Raw genomic sequence first — 16098 nt, 5'->3', positions numbered from 1 at the left:
GAGCAGGTAAATAGCATTGTTTATGTCTATTTGTTCTAGATAAAGACAACTTTCTACTAATTGTCTTCATTTTCTCCAGCAACAGCTAATAATTACCTAAGTACTGGCACCCCAATTCTCTTCTTTCGAGTTTTGACTGAGACGTCAATTCCTCAGAAGGTCTTTCCTGACCCATCTATGTCATAATTGCATTTCTTTGGTAACACATCACCTAGTTTATTGCCTTAATCACACCTCCTACAATCTGTAATTATCTCATTTGTTTAGTGTTTGTCTGTACTACACAGTGTAAGTCCATGAAGATGGGGATTTTTCCTGTATTTGCTTGCTACAGAATTTCTAATGACTAACACCACTAATTTTTGGTCCACCAGGGAATAAATGGATTTTCCAACTGCAAAAACATAGCATTGATAACTACTAAACATGCAAAGCAATAAACAAATGGCACTGACATTGCACTTGTGAATGCTTTTATATATACCTGGAAAAACTGTAGAGATAAGAATAAGAGGGTCAGAAAGACGCACTCATTAGCTAAGTGCCTCAACTTCTCACATGAGCCTCAAAGCCTGGGTTCAAATTCAGCTTCCTACAAAAAAAATGATCAGTTAGTATGTACCATGATCCTTCGGAGTTGCCCCTCCTCAATAGGTTAACACTCGGATGTTAGATTTGCAAGTGTCCATATTTTATGGCTGTTTTGGGAAAGTTCATGAGAGGATTTTCTTTGAATCTGGGTACATTTTAAATTCTAACAATTCTAGTTGTCAGAGTATTATTCATTTGATTATTTAGTCTAGTTAGACATCCTGAAATCCTTCATTCTATTCTGTAGTTTCTATATCCGTCCAGATTTGTGTAACTTCAAAATATCCCCAAGTTAATTGACATGCTCAGTGAAGACAAAATATTATAAGAATTCAAAATATGCCTTACATATTTCACTAAGATAAATATAACTTCTTATGAGCGTTCCAGGAAATTTTAGGAAAAGGAAATGCAGCTTTAGTTATCAATCAACAGCATATTTCATGTTATTTACAGAACCAGAGGGTTGAATTTAGAAGGCAGGGCCGCTAACGAAATGATGAGCTTTTATCGAGCTTTGCAGGTGAGCTGATGGGAGTTCTTGCTTACACAAATCCTATGGTAATTTGGATTTGTGGTTCCATTTTCCTTTTAAGAAGAGCAAAGTCCAGGAAGGATAAGAATCATTCATCAGTGATAAACATTTAAAGAACTTGAGCTCTTATGTTTCAGAAAATTTAGAAAGCCAGCTGATTCACGAAAGTTTTTTCATACCTAATATTTAATCCAGATTAACTAGGGAACATGATTTTTCCCCAAATGTGAACCAGAAAAAAATACAAGTAGGAGACTTAATTACTCTTTCTCTGAAGGAATTCCAAAGATTTCACATGGTGTCAGGCATACAAATGTTATGATCATATTGAAAGAGAAAGGACATTATCTTGAAAATAGATTGGGTACTTTCAGCCTTGACCTCATGGCACGTTAAGGGTTGAGGATGACTTCAAGTGGACTTGGGGAGAGTGTTTTGGAGGCCTTGCTTAGTAAGGGAATCTGGAGTAAGTGCTGTTGTGGCTAACATTTCTTTCTCTTGCTTATACAAGACTAGTCAGTATTATAATTGTACTGCCTGTCCTGATCTAGGAAAAAGAATCAGGCAGTCTCTTCCATGTTTTAGAACGATATCCCCTTTCCCAGTGTGATTTGCTTGATTTTCATCTGCTCTATTGATGTTGGACATGGGGAAGGATCTTGAGACAAGGATATTCAACCGATGCCCTAAAATGTTAAGAGTCCCCAAGGAAGAAGTAAAGTAGACCTCCCAAGTTAAGCATCCTTAAATTAGAGCCAAAAGTTAAAGAAGCAGGCTGATTTCTTTCAGATAACAACCCTGGTTGTTATGGAGATGGGAGGGGGAGGAAACAGGAGGATTGTGAAATGTGCTGTGGAAGAAGGGGTTACTTATATAAGCTGGTAGCTCATAATATACCCCTTAAGCTAGGTAGGAATCATTCTCGAACCTGGCTCCCATGGTACTTTGGGAATTTGGTATCAATAATTTCCTAAAATTCTGCAAAACTGATGGTTCTTTTTTTGGTAACCTTACCCCAAAACTCTAAAAGATCACAGCTAGAGAAAAAGGCCCTGGAATTGACACTAACCTCCACTGTTCTTTCCCAGGTCATTTTTATTCTGATCTGAACATGGCTGCATTGAGAATTCAGCTTCAAATCACTTATAATGATTAGTGAGTTGCCTGAGAAATTCCCATCACCCATCCTGGTATACATACACTATGGGACTTCCTCCACTTCCCTTTGATAAGCCAGTCTTTGCAAATGCTTTAAAAGATGCCAAAAGCCACCTGGGCTTATTTTTCTCCTAGAACCAGGCAGTAAAGAGAGACTTGATACTACGTAATTGTAAGCAAAACAAGCTCAACCATTGCTCCTGAGCTACAGCTGCAGAGCCCTGGCCTTGACCCTTTAATGAATGGCCCCGGGCGGGGGCGGGGGAACAATCTTCAGGCAGCTTCTGGGGAGGGTGCGTGTGCGAATTTCTTTAGAAAAAGGTTTCCAGGGAAACCATATAACTTCTATTTTTTTTTTCTTAAATGTATTAAGCACTAAACGTGCCTGCTTGTGCCTGGATTTTTCACTTGAAGTCAGGAGCTGCTGAAGAAGGGTGTTTGCATGAAACACACCTACATAGCCAGAAATCATTTTTATGCTTCCTTCACTAAAATGTCACTTGCACACTCAGCTGGGGAGAATTAAGTGACCTGGGTTCATCTGTGGGGTGAAAGCTAGGGAAGATGAAATCTAGTTGCTTGAATTGCCTTTCTTCCGTGTCAGCATGATGGTTACTGAGAAATGATAGTCATGTCCTATGTCCTTTAGACTATGTAGACAATAGAATGTCTTTCTGTATATTGTTTAATATGTAAAGAAATATTCAAAAAGTAAAAAAAGAAAAAGAAAAAAAAATAAAAAAAAAAATAAATATTCAAGCAAGGCGCACCCGGGTGGCTCAGCGGTTGAGGAGACGTCTGCCTTCGGCCCAGGCGGGTCCTGGGATCGAGTCCCTCCATGGGGCTCCCTGCAGGGAGCCTGCTTCTCCCTCTATGTCTCTGCCTCTCTCTGTGTGTGTCTCTCATGAATAAATAAATTTTAAACAGTCTTTAAAAAAAAAGGAATATTCAAGAGGAAAAACCACATTAAACTTGGCCAAAGTGTTCCTACACCTACATATCCCGTCTCGCGGCCAAAGACCCTCAGGAAGCGGGCGCGGTACTCTGCCCCTGTCTCCAGGGGAGTAGAAGCCGCCACGTGGCCCCGCCCCCCTGGTCGGAAATGATTGGCCTAGAGGTGGACAAGCCGAGCCAATCATAGCCTTCCTGGAGTTTAATTGGACCGTGGAGATGCTGGGGGTTCAAGGTAGACGTTGCCACCGCGGGAGGGCTGAGGCGGGCGGTGCTTAGGGACCTGCCCGAGCCCGCGGAGGAGAGGGGTGCGGGCCCGGACGGGGGGATGCGCGCGCGGAGGAGGAAGGTAAGGCCGAGGGACGAGGGACGGAGGGAGGCTGGAAAGCCTCGATGCTTTTTTAATTCCTATTTCTTTGGGAAGCTTGGATGTACTTTTTTTTTTTTTTTTGGATGTACTTCTTGATTCAAGGTTTTATGAGACAGATTCATCTCCTTAAAATAAATCCCACTTTGTTCTTAAGTTAGAGTGGATTTTCTGTGATTTCCAGTGAAAAGGCCTCTCGTACGACACCCAGCTTCGACCTCCACGGGCCTGAGAGGTGGGTGCGCGGCCCTAGGGAGGCTCTTGGCGCCGGGTGGGGCCGCCTGCAGGAGATGCGCTTGGCACCCCGTGGTGGGTTCTGGTGGCGGTGTCCACGAGGTTCCCCCAGCCTTTTTTTTTTTTTTTTTTTTTTTTATGGACCTGACCCTGACCAGGCTGGCCAGAGAAGGGCTAGGATTGAGGAGGTTCAGGATGGTGCCCGAGAGGGAGACTTCTGGGGTTAGGGGGACGTCAGGTCCCACAACACAGAACAGTGGATGTAGAAGGAACCCGATGCAGAGTCTTGCTCCACCTCTTCTTTGAACAAATGAGCATCGTGCAGCCCAGAAGGGCTGACAGGTGTGGAGCCAGGACTCCTCACCTCCAGCAGGGTGTTCTGTCCCCAACCCCGTTCGCCCTCTAGCACTTTCTTTTCTAAAGATTTTATTTATTTATTCATGAGAGACACAGAGAGAGGCAGAGACACAGGCAGAGGGAGAAGCAGGCTCCAAGCAGGGAGCCCGATGCGGGACTCGATCCCGGGTCTCCAGGATCACACCCCAAGCCAAAGGCAGCGCCAAACCGCTGGGCCACCGGGGCTGCCCTCCTCTAGCACTTTCTTCATGCACAGAGTATTTAGATTCCTTTGGAGGGAAGGAAAAAAAATTCTCTGCCCTCTGAGTGTCTCCAGCTGGGCCTAGGAATGACCCCATAAGACAAGTTAACCGGTGAAAAGCATACAAGTCTTATTAAGTTTTAAGGTATACATGAGGGCTTTGTAAGAGAATGAGGACCCGCAGAAGTGACCAGAACAGAAAGCTTTGATACCTTCTAGATAAAGAAATGGTACATTTGGGAAGAAATGGCAAGGCAAAGGAGTTTGGGGCAGGGGCAGTAAATTGTGGGGCGGTGACTGAGAGATATGTTGGTGCGGGAAGCCAGTGGAACATGAGCATCATGTTAGTGTATTTGTACGGATCCGTCTCGGTGGTGATTCCCACGCCTCTGGTGATAAGGATGCGCTTTCCTCCTGATACGGGGAGGGCGGGCATCTCTCTCAGGGAAGCTTTTATGAAAGGGGGACCCCAAAGCATTCTTCTATCTGCTGTTTCTCAAGTGTTTCCAGTTAAAAATAATATGCCAAAGTGGCATATCTTGGGGTAGCATGTTATAAACTCCTTCACCTGAGTTCTTCCCTTCTGCAAGGTTTTCGGAATACACCTAATCAAGTACTTATACCACATATACAGCTGGGGATTTTTATGGTGCTTATAATGAAATTAGATGTTTATTTTAATTTTTAAAGCAAGTTGGGGAAAAATATGTGTCCATAGGTGAAGGGAATGAGTAATTGCTTCCCCCCCCCACCCCCCACCCCAGTAGACCTGTATGTATGGTGTTTGTCTAACTTCCAAGTAACTTCTCTTAGCCTGTGCTTGTTCTGACAGCAAATAAGCCATGATAACATACCAGGGTCACCTGAACTTATTTCACATGTGTAGAAACATGATAAAATCTAAGTTTTGTCTTTGTAGCACAGGACCCCTTAAATCACATTGATTGCACATATGATTTCCAAATTTACTTTTTTTTTTTTTTAAATATTTTATTTATTTGAGAGAGAGAGCATGAGCACAAGGGGGGCAGAGGCAGAGGCAGAGGGAAAAGCGGACTCCCTGCTGACCAGGGAGCCCGATGCGGGGCTCAATCCCAGGACCCTGGGATCATGACCTGAGCTGAAGGCAGGTGCTTCACCAACTGAGCCACCCAGGGCCCCCTCAAATTTACTTCTTAAAATGTTTCTTTCTTGATCCTTGTGTACTCTGTGGGAGGTTACGAGCCACAGTTTTGTTCTTGTTATGCCTGTGCTGTGTGTCCTGGTTCACACCACTCTCTTGCCTCATCTGTTGCAGAGGCCTCTGGGGGAACCCATGTGTATTGCATTTGCTTCAAAAAACTGTCTCTAGAATTCCCTTTTTATTTTGCAGTGGACAGGATTTTTTTTTTTTTTTTTTGCCAGCTTTGTGCCCATTTCTCTTTCTTTTAAAAACAGCACTTGGATTTTCCTTTGAGGACCCAGCCCCCTTGAGTGAGTGGAGTTTGCGTAGGGCTGCCCCCCCCCCCCCATCCAAAGATGGGCACTACATTCCCCTGGCCATAGCATTTACTTTGTTGATGGGTGGTGTTCATTATCCAGAAAGATTCATCTACCAGAGCTCTGGTGGAACTATTGGGGAAGAAGCCCTCTCTTCTCACAAGGGACCGAGCCTAAGCCCCTGGGATGGAAGTCTTACTTGCTGATGGCCAACTTTGCCATAGTGTGGAGAGATTCCCCATGAGAAAGAAGAAGGGGAAAGTAGTCCTGAGAGATGATATCATTTATTCTTTGGCACCAGCTGAGCCTGAAGCCAGATGCACCTCTTTACTTTCCAGTCGAGTGAACCAATACATTCTCTTTTGCTTAAGCCAATTTGAATTGGGTTTCACTTACTAGCAGCCTAAAGCATGCTGGCTAATGCATGGCCAAAGCTGTTGTCCTTAAGCGGCATTCGTGCTTCTCTATTGCATGCAGAATAAGTCCTCCTATTTTTGGCTTCAAGGCTTTTTATGATATTCCCCATTTAGCCCCTGCTTTCCATTCATTTGCCATACAGCTGACCCTCCTGGGGTGGTGGGTCTTTTTTTTCTTTTCTTCTTTTTTTAAGATTTTAAGATGCAGAGAAAGAGGGGCAGAGACACAGGCAGAGGGAGAAGCAGGGAGCCCGACGCGGGACTCGATTCCGGGATCCCAGGGTCCCGCCCTGGGCCGAAGGCGGCGCTAAGCCGCTGAGCCCCCACCCCCGGGCTGCCCTGGACTCTCTACCCGTGTGACAGCGGGACGCGCCCTGGCCTCGCGTCCCCGCCCCCTCCCGGAGCAGGTGGCCCAGAGGCCGGGCCTTCGGGGGCGCCCGCTGCGGCCGCCAGGTGGCGCTCCCCGGCCCTGTTGCCCGGCCCCGCCGAGGCCTGTGCACCGTGTGGACTTGGGCTCTCTCCCCGCTGATTTCCACGTGGACGCGGGTGATCCTGAACCATCTGAGCTGCCTGCGTCGGGGAAGGGCGGTGACGGCTGTTGGAACGGCGGCCGTGGGCCTGGGCTCACCTCCCGTGAGTGGTTCTTGGAGTTTCCACTTGGCTTGATGCTTGCCTTGAACTTGCATCTTTGGTTTTTTTCCTTTTTTTAAAAAATTATTTATTTATCATCTATTCATGATAGACAGAGGGGGGAGGGCAGAGACCCAGGCAGAGGGAGAAGCAGGCTCCACGCAGGGAGCCCGACGCGGGACTCGACCCCGGGTCTCCAGGATCAGGCCCTGGGCTGCAGGCAGGTTCTCAACCACCGAGCCACCCAGGCGTCCCTGAACTGGCATCTTTGAATAAGTTAGAAGGTAGAGGGGAATGAGAAGAAAAAGTGGGAAGGCCAGTTGACACTTGGTTCAGCGGGCACCAGCGGACTCGCTCCTTCCTCCTCCTCCTCATCCTTTTCTAGAGTGAAATGCTGTTCTGGAAGGGCTCTCTGATGACCTCGGTTGTTCCTGTGCTCCCCTTCTCTCCTCTTCCCCCCCTGCTGGGGGCACTTGAGCACAGCTCTAAGATCCCTGCAAAAAAGGAGCTGATGTTTAAAAAAGTTGGATATCAAAACATAAATAAATAAAAAAAAAATAGAAAGTTGGGTATCTATACAAGTATGCAAAACACGCCTGGCGTGAGTTATGTCTTTGTATTTGTACGGATACGTCAAACTTTTTGGTCTGCACGTTTCCTGACAAGGCTGGAAGTAGCAGACTTTATACACATGGATTATTCTTAGATTAGTGGCTGCAGCTGCCGTTTACAAATCCTGGCGATGTTTATGACTCTGCTGTTTTTAGGTTCCACTAACATTGCCAAGCAGCTACTCTGTGCCAGGCACTGTGCTACGTACATTAATTCCTTTGTCTTTTTGAATCCTTTTTTTTTTTTTTTTAAAGATTTCATTTATTTATTCATGAGAGACACACACAGAGAGAGAGAGGCAGAGACACAGGCAGAGGGAGAAGCAGGCTCCATGCAGGGAGCCTGATACAGGATTTGATCCCAGGACCTCAGGATCACACCTTGAGCCAAAGGCAGACACTCAACCACTGAGCCACCCAGGGGTCCCTACATTCTGTAAAGTTGATGGGGGGAAAGTTAAGTAGGAATTAGTAGCCTTGACACTTGATTCCAGGTCCTCTAACTTTCCATAGGTCCAGAACCCATGGATAATGTGCATTGATTAGACTAACTCATCAGGGAAGGATGTTATTTTAAAGCTATCAAAAAAAAAAAAAAAAAAAAAAGCTATCCTTGGGGGCGCCTGGGTGGCTCACTTGGTTAAGCATCTGCCTTCCGCTCAGATCATGATCTCAGAGTCCTGGGTTTGAGCCCAGGTTGGGCTCCCTGCTCAGTGGGGAGCCTGCTTCTCCCTCTCCTTCTGCCCCTCCTGCTCCTGAGCTCATTCTCTCTCAAATACATAAAATCTTTTTTTTTTAATTTTAAAAAACGTTTTAAAAAAGATTTTATTTATTTATTCATGAGAGACACAGAGAGACAGAGAGGGGCAGAGACACAGGCAGAGGGAGAAGCAGGCCCCATGCAGGGAGCCTGACGTGGGACTTGATCCCAGGCCTCCAGGATCACGCCCTGGGCTGACGGCGGTGCTAAACCGCTGAGCCACTCAGGCTGCCCAAACACATAAATTTTTTTTTTTTCCAAACACATAAAATCTTAAAAAAGGATACCCTCGGTATCTAATATTGACACAGAGTGGAAATTATTTCTCCTTTGAAGTCCTCACGGGAAGACATCGTATTTAGAAAGTTACTCAGATTTCCATCAGTTCTTGGAGAAGTCAGAGTTCAAGGATGGTGCCTTAGAACTTCTTGTTTTGATTTCTGGAGATTCTTCAGCCTTTCGTAAGAAGGAGCATGGAAATGCTGGCTTTCATTTATTGAGCAACCTGACATTCTAGCTTCACTTTCATTATTTCATTTAATCTACAGCAATTTTGTGAATGAGGTACTACTGTTTTCCCAGTTTACAGAGTAGAGAGCTAATGCTTAGATTAGACAAATCTTTTTTTTTTTAAAGATTTTATTTATTTATTCATGAGAGACACAGAGAGAGAGAGAGAGAGAGAGAGAGAGAGAGAGAGGGAGGCAGAGACACAGGCAGAGGGAGAAGCAGGCTCCATGCAGGGAGCCTGATGTGGGACTCGATCCCAGATCCTGGGATCTCGCCCCGGGCCAAAGGCAGACGCTCAAACTGTGAGCCACTCAGGTGTCCCTAGACCAGTCTTTCAAGTGGACAATGTGTACCCAATTTGGAATGATCCAAAGCCAGAGCCACTTAACTACTCTTTACTGCCTCACCTGCTCTAAACTGTCCCTGTGGCATCTGGCTTAGATTCTGAAGGGATTATCCCCACATCGCTGGCTTACAGGCCACTCTGCATCCGCAGCCACACACACTTAGCCCACATTTCCATCATGATATCTCAAGTCTCCGCAGATTAAAGGAATCAAACTGCTCTACCATTTGAAAATTTGCAGAATGTGCTTTGTCACGATGAGCAATTACTGCCTAAGTAAGGAGTTGCTTCAAAACTGAGTTCTCTCTTCTGGTTTCCAGAACCATGGACTGTGGAGAGCAGAGCCAGTGAGAGATCAGGGATTTTCCCAGTGGAAGCCCTCGTTATTTTATAGATGGGGTGTTTGGTGGCGATGCAAAAAAGACATGAGGTGGGGGTGCTGGGGACCAGTGTGGCTTTGGCCACCGTACGCTTCTGGTACTGGGAGGTGCTATTGAGCCACAAGCCTGCTCATGGCTAGAAATGGTGGTGGTCATGGCAGGTGCATCTCTGAAGAGAGTAGGGACCCATTTTAACACTTAAGTGTGATCAAAAGAATTTGGAGTTTGATTCGGAGTATGAAACCTCTTAGAGGACTGTCCATCCGGTATGAAGTATGGAGAAGTGCTGGTGAGGGGCTGCAGGTGGATTCTATACTCCTTGCTATGTCCCGGTCCCCATTAAGTCCTCCAAACCAGATGACCAGTGCATTATGAACCCAGACTCAGAGGCCAGCTGCCAGAAGGAAAAAATCCCACCAAAGCAGCAGGCAGTGAGATTTGATTTGTACTAATGAGTGGATGTAAAGAAAAAAAATCTGACACTCCTGGAAAGTGAAAATGAGGCAGTTTGCACCTCCAAGGGGGACCTCATGTGTGAGCTAGAGAGTTCAGTGTGGGCACAGGGGCTGTGGAAGTTTTGTAGAGCTGAGAAGAGCTGGACCCAGCGAGACATCCCTTCGTGACTAAACCCAGCATCCCTGGAGGCCCCTTTCTCTAAAAGTATTGTCATTTTGCGGGGACAGATCTGGCCCGCTTTAAGGTATGGAAAGATCATAGTCAGGTAGGGTTGGGTAAGGCAGGAAACCTTGACGTAGTCATTTATATGCCAGAAAGTTCTGACGACAGTTTGGATGTCACCTCTTGATAATTACTGATTTTGCATGATTTTTTTCTCCTTTGAGAAACAAAATTTTCTGAGCTTTTAGTGAGGCTTGATGTAAGCTAAAGGATATGATTATCATGCAGACTGCATTGTTTGTCCAAAATCAAAAGACTATTTTTTTCCCTTTTAAAAAAAGTCAGATAATATAAAGTCGCATTTCCCAAGACGCAAGAGGAAAAAAAAAAATGCAAGGTAAAAAAAAAAAAAAGATCATGATTGACAGTTTGGTGTGAATATACTCTCCCAGCCTTTTAACGTTACTACAAACCTACATTTTTACTTGAAAAGGACTGTACCTAATACTGTCCTGTGACCACCTTGTTTCACTCCTCAATAGGTTATAGATCTGCATGGATGTCAATATACCTTATCTTTTCAGGGGCTTCATTGTAGTCCATTGTATGGATGTGATTCAATTAACCAATCCCCTACTGAGGGACTTTTAGGCTGTTCCTGATTTGGGCTATATTACAAAGATTACTGGTAACCAGTCCTGCCTATAAGTCTTTGCACACTTGTCCAGTGATTTCTAAAGGATAAATTCTCCGATGTGGACTTGATGGGTCAGAGAAGACATATCTTCTTAATTTTGATGAAATTTGACGAAATGCCATACATAAATGTATCAACTTGCTCTGCTTTCAACAGTGTAATAGAATGTTCTTTCTCTCAATTTATCACCAACTCTGGGCTTTACAGATCTTGGCTAATCTGATGGTGAGAGGAAACTTATCTTAATTTGCGTTTGTTTAATCAGCAGTGATTTGGGGTCTGCTGTCCTATGCTCATCGGCCACATGTATTTTTTTGGTGAATTCAGTGTTTTCTGATAAGGTATTTTTTACTTATTGTGTTACTAGACACAATAGATAGTTTTTTTTTATCTATCAAGTAATTAGCACTTTGTCACATATTTTGCATGCAATTAAATCTTTTTCTGGTTAGCAGCAGAAAATATCAATCAGGTTTACTTACATAAACTCTGTCCCCTCCCACACCCCAAAAAGAAACCCCTACAAAGCTGATGATTGTTAACACTCTATTAGTTTCCTAGGACTGTCATAACAAAACAGTAGAGATTTATTGTCTCATAGTTCTGGAGGCTAGAAATCTGAAGTCAAGGTGTTGGCAGGGCCTTGTTCCCTTGGAAGCTTTTAGGGAAGGGCCCTTCCTTCCCTTTCTGGTCTCTTCCAGCTTCTGGAAGCCCCAGGTGTCCTGTGGTTTTAGACACTGTAATCTCTACCTCTATTACATTCTCTCTTAAGTATAGCAGTCATTGGGTCAGGGCCCACCATCATGACCTCATCCCTAGTGTATTACATCTATAGAACCTATTTCCAAATAAAATCACATTCACAGATATGGGGGTGGGGCAGGGGTTAGCATTCAACATATCTTTTTGGGGGACACATTTCAACCCATGAGAGACACCCATAATGAAGGGTCTGCTACTGCCACCAGACTATAAACTCTTTAAGGACTGAAGCTGGGTCATTTTTGGTCCATATTCTCATCCCCAGTACTCAGCACAGAGTCTATGGCAGACACTCCATAGGGATTTCTTTCTTTATCCTTTTTTTTTTAAGGTTTTATTTATTTATTTGAGAGAGAGAGCATAAGCGGGAGGGAGGGGCTGAGGGAGAAGGAAAAGCAGGCTCCCTGCTAAGCAGGGAGCCCCCCCACCACCACATGTGGGGCTCAATCCCAGGACCCTGGGATCATGACCTGAGCCAAAGGCAGACACTCAACCAACTGAGCCACCCTGGTGCCCCTCCATAAGGATTTCTTTAAGAATTTGACTTTCAGGAATATCTGAAATACCTTCAGATAATTAATTTCTGAAAACCTTTCACAAGGGGTCAATTCTTTCATTTTGAATTTACATTGAACAATTTCTCATTAAAAGGCAAATGCAGGTGGGGAGACCTGGACCATCCAGAAGAGGGAATATCTCAACTTTCTGAAGGAGTATGTTTGCAAAGGAGTGTGCTTTAAGGGCCTCTAGCATCTGTCCTAAAAAAAAATGAGTCTTTGGAAATATGCAGATGAGTACACAGACTAGAACCAACTTTATTGACCAGAATTATTAGGTTGGGTTAAACAGAAGTAAGACAGCGGAACCCTTAATAATCCCCCAATATTTTTCTTTGTGTTGTAAAACATAATTGATCATTTACTTCATAGCCATGTACATAGAACCTAGTTTACCAAATACCAGAATTTATTCTAGAAACTTACTTTCTAAATTAGTTTTTGGCTCCTTTCAAAAAATAATTTCCATTTACAGAGGACTCACAGCCTCCAAATTATCCTTCAAACTCTAGATCTAACTTTTTTCTAAAAAAACAATTTAGCTCCTGTAAAATATATACTTAGTAAAAAGTTACTTTAAAAAAAAATCAAGAGCTTTCTCTAGGAATTTCTGTATTTTATCTATAATGTCTCCAGTCCCTCATACTTTCACCAGGGCTTGTTAAGCACTGTCCTCTGGGGCTAGGTCTCAAACGTCTGCTTTGCTCTACTTAAACAGCCATGATTCCAGTCCAAAAACAATAGGCCGATGTTTTAAGTCCTAATGTACAGCCATGGAGATGAGGTATTTTAATTAGAACAGATACAACATTTTGATCTGAACTTGTACAGACCTAGTCCAAATGTGAAATTAAGCACCAAAGCCATTATTCAGATACATAGAGTGCAGCTCATGGGCTTGTGACCTGTGTGGTGACTCATAGTCAGAAGGTCCCATGCTTGGTTTCATGCTCAGCCGTTGCCATCTCGAGTTTCTTAATAATTTTTGAATGGCAGGCCCCACATTTTCATTTTGCAGTAGGCTCTGCAAATGACGTAGCCAGTCCTCAACACACACAAAAGCTGCTTTGACCTGAATCATCTGACTTGTAATCTTTGTTTTCATCTGGCAGTGAAGACTGAGTTGTGGGGAGGTTCCCCCAAATCTCCTCCCAGGGGGAGATGACCCTTGTTCTAGAACATTTTCAAAGATCTAAAAGTTGTGGTTCATGTGATTCACTGGGAATAATGAAGGAAGGAAACACACCTAGGTAATTTTTATCTGCAAGTCTAAAGAGTTAAAGTTCTACTTTCAGTGAAATGTGGGAGAACCAGGCCCAATGTACTGTGTATCAGTGTATTGAAAGAACCTGTTCATTTGAAGAGAAAATAGGTATGCCCATGTGCCAATAAACTAAATATAAATACATTCCTCTGTAATTCTTCTATCAAGACGATTTCAGCAATTCAAATAAAAAGCAGAATTTGCAAGGCCAAGCTTGGCTGTTCTTTATAAGAATAATGAATACATCTTCTTCTGAATTAGAAAGTGTCATTCTTCCTATTCATCTTCAAAAGAATGGTAGGGAATAGTTGTTGTAAAAATGCCATAAAACATCTCCCTTCCATTAATACAGAGGATTAAACATTTCATTACAGGGCATGGTCCCCTATACAGTGGGGATAGAGTGTGATTTTAAAAGGACAAGTTGTCAAGGAAGAGTTCTTTCTCGACCCCTGAGGAGCCAGGGGAAAGGCTCAGCGGGTGTGGAAGCAGTGTTACCAATACCTTCAAAGAGCTTTTGCATATACAAAAAGAAAGATTTGGGCTACACTGAAGTCAAACAGGTATCTATTTAGAAAAAGTTTAAATTAAATATTTATATCTGATTGGGTTTAAACATAGACACTGTTAACAGAGTGATTTCTAGGTAAAGTGTTAACTATGTGTAATTTTAAGATATTTTATAAATAATTTAACGATCTTTCTCAAAGGTGAAACAACACTTCCAATAAATAGCAAAAATATTTAGGAGATGAAAAATAGTTTTTAAAGAAGACATTCCAATTTCTACTAGGAAATCTGAAGAATATATCAGAGTTTAAAAGTCCTTTAAACTGAGAGATGGGCAGGGCAAGTAGTGTTCTTCCTAACTAGAAGTACTGTTTAGATATCCAATACCTTCTTCCATTCAAAAAGACAAAACTGCCTAGACTAAAATTTAAAATTAAGGCATTTGGAAACGAATCCCTATTTCCTAGAATGTCCTCTTTAAAAATAAAAAGATTCCACCAAACATTTTTACAGATTAGTACCTAAAGTTCCAGTAACCCTAGAGGAGAGATGGCTTTCCGATTTTTGAATTCTAGGGTAGATGTGTTTGACCCTCAAGGATTTCACAACTTGTGTAAAAAGTTGTGAGAGGGTAGCAGTAAAGGAAGAAGGGAGGCTGGGAGGAAGATAAAAAAGATAAAAAACCGAGTCCCTTTAGTATCTTCCTGATTCCATTGCTAGTGAAGGCTCGAGTAACTGTATTTGACAGTTTACTCTTGGGCAGAGTTGAGACGAATGGTCTCATCTCTGTTACTCTTCTTCATGACCCCGCAGCCAGACCAGCAGAGAAGGGCCAGGGCACAAAGGTTTGGATTTTCCAGTATGTGTGCGGGCATCTCGGTTGGACACTCTAAAAGAACCTAATTACAAAGACACTGAAAAGACAAGCTTGCCTTCCTTTGCTTTTAGCAAATCACTGACATCTACGGATGCTGGGGGGCGGGGGGGATGTTTGCAAGTGTCCTTCAGGGAACTGAGAGGTTACATCTTTTCCTCTCAAGAGCTTGAGGAGCATGAGAACAACCAAAATTCAGAATAAACCCAGATGAAAATAGATGTCACTAATTATTCTCAAGAAGCACTCAATAATAAGATAGTCAAATCAAAGCAGGCAAGATGAGGAAGTAATTAGTTTGTTTAGACTTAGAATATTCTCCAATATCACCTGAGACAAATGAGAGGAAAAAAAAAAACAAAATAACAAACCTGCACATGATTCTAAAACCGAACATTCCTTAAGCAAACAATCCAACATGCCAATATTTTTTTCTGGTGAAGAGTCCAGCTAGGAACAGGGCTGTCTTTCTGAAGTGCCAGCCTTCATAACGTCCTGTTACATTTTTAGATCCAAGTTTGATGACAAACATGCGGACTTAAAGCTTTAGGACACCTGACTTCTTTTGCATTCTAGCCTGGAGAACTAGGCGGAATGTTTCTCTCCTTGTTTGATGCCCAGGACGAGATGCAGGAACCAGTTAAACTGCACAGTCCATCCTTTGTCCCTGCAAACCTCGATCTGATCAAGAAAATACTTCTTAGCTTCCTCTTCGTTCTTCCCCACTGTTAGAGCATCCCGAATATATTCGATATCTTCTTTGCTTGTTAACTGCGGCATTCCCGTCATCAGCATCATGGAGAACAGGATGATCAGTAGGTTTGTGTGGTGGCGAAGGGCGAGGTAAGCCTTAACGCAGACGTCCTGGACAAAGGAAAGGAAAAGGCTGTTAAGGTTGTTGCCGTAACTAAGTAGGCTGAAGACCACGGGGTTGTCCCAGAATTTAGATGGTGTTATCCTGTCCTCATGGATGGAAGCCATCACCAATTAGGCAGGTGCCCCACCTCAGATGGAAGCCTTGATGAGAACATAGACTATCTTTAGTGTTGTTGCCTATGTCCAGGGTGTGCTCAAGAAAACTTATTTGGTGCACTATATTTCATCTTTTCTCTTACTCTACCTTTTATGTCAATTTCTTTCCTAGAAAATTGAGGGTGGAAATTTCTGTAGTCTCTGAAACAGGGTGAGTTCGTTTTTGAACACCATACTGGAAGCAATGAACTTTGTTTAAGCATGTGTTTGCCAAGGGC

At 43.4% G+C, this 16098-nt stretch overlaps 1 protein-coding gene and 1 long non-coding RNA gene across 3 annotated transcripts in view; one reads left to right on the top strand and one right to left on the bottom strand.

The window, feature by feature from the left end:
• Window positions 1-16098, top strand: part of LOC144292968 (uncharacterized) — a 37339-nt gene that overhangs the window by 5079 nt on the left and 16162 nt on the right. The gene's annotated exons all lie outside the window — the stretch shown is intronic.
• The window catches only part of PIK3CG (phosphatidylinositol-4,5-bisphosphate 3-kinase catalytic subunit gamma), a 34874-nt gene continuing 31214 nt past the window's right edge, over window positions 12439-16098 (bottom strand). For both annotated transcript variants that reach the window (XM_077864016.1, XM_077864017.1), the window contains exon 11: window positions 12439-15712. In XM_077864016.1, coding sequence (XP_077720142.1) covers window positions 15434-15712 — 279 coding nt within the window. In that variant the 3' untranslated portion in view covers window positions 12439-15433. The remainder of the gene's footprint in view (window positions 15713-16098) is intronic.

The sequence above is a fragment of the Canis aureus genome, chromosome 21 (genome assembly GCF_053574225.1).
Source record: "Canis aureus isolate CA01 chromosome 21, VMU_Caureus_v.1.0, whole genome shotgun sequence".
Lineage (NCBI taxonomy): Eukaryota > Metazoa > Chordata > Mammalia > Carnivora > Canidae > Canis > Canis aureus.
Note: the sequence above shows the minus strand (reverse complement) of the source record. Positions and strands in the feature narration are given on the sequence as shown.